The sequence below is a fragment of the Dermacentor silvarum genome, chromosome 9 (genome assembly GCF_013339745.2).
Source record: "Dermacentor silvarum isolate Dsil-2018 chromosome 9, BIME_Dsil_1.4, whole genome shotgun sequence".
NCBI classification, from domain to species: Eukaryota; Metazoa; Arthropoda; class Arachnida; order Ixodida; family Ixodidae; genus Dermacentor; species Dermacentor silvarum.
Genome location: NC_051162.1, coordinates 91,920,488 through 91,925,930, shown reverse-complemented (window position 1 = coordinate 91,925,930; position 5,443 = coordinate 91,920,488). Strand labels below are relative to the sequence as shown.

The following is a 5,443-nucleotide window of genomic DNA, read 5'->3' as shown; positions in this document are numbered from 1 at the left end:
TCAACGAAATACTTTAATATTTTGTGTTGCGAGAAATGTTTGTGCTAAGTGTCGTAGGCCCTGTACGTGTGTATGTCATTTCATTTACCATCGCAATCATTTGGAGCAGCATGCTAAGCATACCGCGAGGCGAAACCTCTGGAGTTTTCATTAGGAATCCTCCCCCTCTGGGTTACCATCCTCCATTCGCATAACACCTTAACGTTGTAGAGGAAAGTGGCGACATACTGTATTCATTGGAAAGATTTAAAATCTGTAATACATAAATTAATAAGTCAGGTGGGAGAAATGACGGTTAAGCACGCAGGCTAGGAGTCCAGCCATTGCATCGCCACTACCACCAACGCCTGACGTATGAAGAGGTAATTAGAAATCCCTGGCAGAGGCATTACATCTTACAATGCACAAAAAACTAACAAACCTACCTTCTTGCAGGAGACGGCAGATGGCTTCCGAGTTTTCTGCCACTGCCAATGCATTTGTGCTTGACAACACGCGGCTAAGTCACGAAACCCTTTGACCAGGAGTAACACTGAGTCGCAGATTTTAACCTAATCGTTGGCAATGTTGTTAGAAGGGAAACACTTCGCCCGTTGTTAACGCTTTGCACTGACTCAGGCTTGCTGCAGGGTATTTCTGATAATGAGTTGAATAATTCATTAAGCATGCGCTAGACATGGGTTGACATGTGAATTATTTTCTTATCCAAGTGAAGTAGCGAAGCGTCGCAAATGCTTGCTGAATGTCTGTGATGGTTAGGTTGTCCTGTTTTTCATGATCTTTATGATGGAGTCCTAAACAAACACGCAAATCCACGAAATCACAAAAAAGGCCGGCTTTATTTCTTTCTTCAAAATACGGACCTGTGACCCAACACTTTCGGTCTTTGGTTGACTTGTGCAAAGTGAATAAACTCTACAAACTCAAGTAATCAGACGAGATAATTTTACAGGACCTCGAGTTTTTCATGTTGAGAATAAAGGCCTTTCACGAAAACATGGATTCATCATCAAGTTTTATATATATTTGGCTTTTTCATCAGAAATATTGATATCTAAGCTTCAGTTTTGAGAACGAGTAGAACATGAAAGCTTGTGTGAAAACAGCTTGTTCCTAACATGATATTGGAAGACAGCAGGAACAGCTCACGTGAACTTGGCCAAACCATGTGCTTGGTAACGTGCACGATATGGTTGCCATGTTCCACGAAAGTTGAAAGGAAAGATAGGCGACGTATACAGGATACTTAGAGGATAACATTACATTTAAAATTTCTGGTAGACATATGAACAAAGAAAGATATTTTTGCAGCTGTTTCATTTGCAATTAAGAGCGGAAGCTGCGCAGTGATATAAATAGTTACAAACATTCTTGTGAGCACAGGCTCTAGTTTACTTTGCTAAAGCTAAGCAAGTCATTTAGAGCTGGGATAACATGAAAATCTATGCTCTTAACCCGTACTGGCAAAACCAGCAGAGCCTCGCCTGAGAAACTTGCTTCTGAATTTAGAGAATTGAAACGTTTGGAAATTTCCATGAGCACCTTTTTCTCTTTGAAAAACCGATGCTTTGCATTGCCCCACAAAAGTAATCAGTCAGCACTACTGAATTTTCTATCGTTAATTAGATACAGAGAAGTAGCGATAAATAATAAGTTTAGTACGTGCCACAGATGTAGGATGCGGACGACGAAGATTACACTTCAGGGCATCTGGCATTACTTGCAATGAAAGCAGTAGAACTCGGTTCTGGCATCTCGTTACAATGTGGCCACAGGACATGATCTCAAATGACCACCCGTTATTATGGGAAACGGTCATGGACTGCGCTGGCTAGAATTAAGAAATTTCTTTTACCGGCACTGTTTCTGAGCAAAAGCGGGGCTCGTTACTTTGTGGCATCCTTGTAGATGTACCGTCACATTCCGTGCAATGCATTGCAAGAAAATGTTCATGTATATCGGAGCAAGCTCCTCGGTCTGCGTCAGCTTTAAAATTGCCTCGCTTTATAACCCGTAGAAAATCCGGAAACGAAGAAGAAACAAACAGACGGGTCTAGCACGGTACGAAGAGCTCAACAGTTGTTTTAGATATTCGGTTTCAGCCGCTCCAATATATAAAACGCTAAAACATTTATCACTTGGAGTGCGAGAAGTTCAATGTGCTGCAATATGCAGCAACGTACATCACAAAAACTTGTCTCTACATGCGTGACATATAACAAAAACGCGTCTTTGTGTACCGGGCATACTCTGCTTCTCCCCAGAACTTGGAGAGGGCTCTGAGTTCCTCAAAACGGCAGTGCATCATAGAACCTAAACATGACACCGCACAGTTTCATTTAGGCCTACTACACAAGCCACGGCTGGCAGAAGTCCATGAGTTCCGCATCGTCCGCACCGTAGCAGTCCAAGGCACTCGCCGAAGACTCAGACACGGTTGAGGGTGCCACGTCCGCCGGTGACGGAGCATTGTCTTCTCCGATGTGCGAGAAGTCGTAGTAGCCGTCCGTGTCTTCGAATGAAGTTACCACGTGCCGTTGCCGTTGCTCATGGTTTGCTTCGTACGAAGTCTCATCGGCGTCGTCGTCTTCGGTGTCCCTCTCGGAACCACCGTGCCTCTGTTGGCCGGCACCTCGGTCCAGGAGCTCCTGAAGTGCCTTGATGTAGTCCACCGCCGAGCGTAGCGTGTCCACTTTACTCATCTTCTTGTTCTGCGTGAAGTTGGGCACATGCTGCCTGAGGGCCGCGAAACCCATGTTGACGAGTCGAACGCGGTTGCGCTCGCGTTCGTTTCTTCGGGCCACGGCCTGGGAGTAGCCGGAAGAGATGGCCGGCTGGTGGTAGGGCGTTCGCCTCGCGAATCGTAGCACGTCGCTCGCCTTGCAGTGCTGGTGGTTGTGGTGGTGAGCCGACGACGTGCTTCGTATCATCCTGTACGAATTCATGACGTGCGCTCTGTCTCCTTTTGTCGCGGTGCGGAAGACGGCCGGTGAAGGGGGACTCTCTAGCGTCATGGAATCTAAGCTGGCATATTGTTGGTACACCGTTACGCAGAGTTCAAGTAGTAAGAATTAAACCCACTTGGTCTCGTTTTGTGACTGCTCACGAGTTCTGGCACCGTCCCTTGTTCCGTGACGATCGGTTTAGGCAGGTATGTTCTCGAAAGTTCACCATGGGTCGTGAGACTTCTTGCCGGTTTCAGATCACAACGGAGCGGACGACACGGAAGAAAACTTCATGAATCTCCGCCACATAACTCCAAGTGCTAAGCGAGTAATAGTATCTGACCGCTCAGGGGCGTCTTTATGTGCAGCAGCAGTTTCTTCCTTAAATTGTTCCTCACTTGAAATATGCGGTGATCATCGTCGGGCTAAATTTCATGAAGACATGGCTACAAGGAACACTTTCTTAGCAACGACAAACAAACGATAATCTCCTACTTTCAGCGTTCTTGAAGAAGGCTGAGAACGGATGTCACATGCCCAAGTTCATCAATTCCGCAGTGAGCGCTGTCTGCGGCAGGTACAGTGGAAGGAGAAGAGGCCCGTAGAAACGTGAATTGCACACACACACACACCCCTCGCGAAACGTCGGGGCACGTGACAGACACACCCCGGTGGTGGCGCCGAAGTCCTTCTGCTCCGCGATGCCGGGGCGCACAGGATGGCCAAGCGAGGTGGGGTTGGGGGTGCGAGACGAGCCGGGCTTCCGTGCTGCTTCGAGGTCTACCGTTCCAGGGGCAAATGCCGCAAGGTTTCATACACACCCTCTCCGTGTAGCGGTGGCCACCAGGTGATGGCGCCTTGCCTTCAGACCATGCTGTGCCAGAAGCAGAGGAAGCACGCTGCCGAACTGAACGCACTCACACACCTAGGGATCCTCCGTGCTGTCGTGCTCGCGCTTACTACTACTGCACGTGGTTTTTGATTTTCTGGCTCCGCGTGCGTCTTCCCTCCCAGTTCCCAATGGGTGGCCAATGGAAGTCGATCACGGAGACGCGCGTGCAAGAGGAGGGGTCTGCCGCAGAACATGCCCCCCCCCCCCCTCCTCCAGCTCTGCCTCACGGCGTCCCCCCCCCCGGCCCGCCCCCTAGTTGTTTGGGCTACCACCACCCCTCTTTACTCTCTTACCCCTCGCAACCAACCCCCCCCCCCCCCACCACCACCAACAGCCACCCATGGAACACCCCCCGCCGCGTTGCTGCCTTGTAGCCACGTTTTCACTCAAGTGATCGCGTGCCGCGTCCTTTTGTTTCTGCTGCCAGGCCACCGTGGGCTCTTCTTCGTGCGCTGTACGCGTTTTCTCTCGTGAATCTCCAGCTACATACTCCCCCCACTCTCCCCCTTACCACGTCACCCCCTCGCCTACCCCCCCCCCCCCCCGGCCCTGCGTCTCTGTAACTATGCTTCGCCACTGCTTGATAGCGGGATGTATGCTTGCCAGCCAAGTCGTGAGTGAAAGCAGGGCCTGCGAAGTATGCAGGGGAGGGGGGTTACAGGTGGGTTTAAGGGAGGGGGGGAGTGCGCTTAGACTGGACATCAAACGGGCTGCTGCTGCTACGCCGCTATCATCCTGTTCGATGCAGACTGGAACGAAACAAACATGCGGCCGCGTTGATTGGGTCACGCTGACTTGTTCGGCTGTCCGGAACGCGGATGGAATATTCGCATAAGGGTTGCTGTGGAAGGCATGGCAAACTTTTTTTTTCTTTCTTTACTTCGAAGCTTTCCGTCCTACCACATTTCCCGTTAATCCGATCAGGACGTTAAATACAACCATTTGTATTTCTCAACAGGTGCATGGTTTTGTGGATTCGGACCCTGATCTGTCAGCTTTTTGTATTAACAGAAACTAAACACAGACTTAATGAGCGGGTTGACAGGGTGCAGCGTCGGTGCGCATTGACGCTCCCTGAAATCATGCATTTGGTCGCGCATTGCGCGCTAGTCTGAAAGAAGAGCTAACGTAATAAGCGAACTTTGCCATGTCACTCCCACCTGGTGAAGAAACGAGCCGATTCCGTGATCAGCCGAGTCTCTCCGAGACGCCGATTTCCGCGTTCAGCAATTCCCCGCTTCGGAATGCGCAAATGTAGCCGCACGGAGCGATGAACGTCAGGTCGAAAATCTTAGAACACGAAGCCTTCTTGAAAAAAAATTAATGATCTTGATTTAGGATAAAGCTGTCTTCAGGATTTCGACACATATTTGCACCGCAAGGGTAAAAAGAAGTGTATGTTAATTAGTGATTACTTATTCAGTCATACATCTCTACCTTTACACAGGCATTGTCATATCTTAGGACACAATATAAAAACCGAAAAAGTGTTCACAGGCGTCCAACAATAAGAAATCAAAGCTCACGTTGCAACATCAAATGTTCTCAGGTCAGCAAGTAAGAAAAACAGAGAGATGGGTATAATATGTTATACGTATAAAGGGGT

The 5,443-nt window shown here is 48.9% G+C and overlaps 1 protein-coding gene across 1 annotated transcript; it reads right to left on the bottom strand.

Moving 5' to 3' along the window:
• Positions 1–830: 830 nt before the first annotated feature.
• Positions 831–3,863, bottom strand: LOC119464844 (achaete-scute complex protein T3). The gene has a single exon (XM_037725744.2). The coding sequence runs from the start codon at positions 3,012–3,014 to the stop codon at positions 2,349–2,351; it is 666 nt and encodes a 221-aa protein (XP_037581672.1). The 5' UTR covers positions 3,015–3,863; the 3' UTR covers positions 831–2,348.
• Positions 3,864–5,443: the final 1,580 nt, after the last annotated feature.

Excerpts from the sequence above, each read along its gene's own strand:
- LOC119464844 (XM_037725744.2), bottom strand. The coding sequence starts at position 3,014 with ATGACGCTAGAGAGTCCCCCTTCACCGGCCGTCTTCCGCACCGCGACA.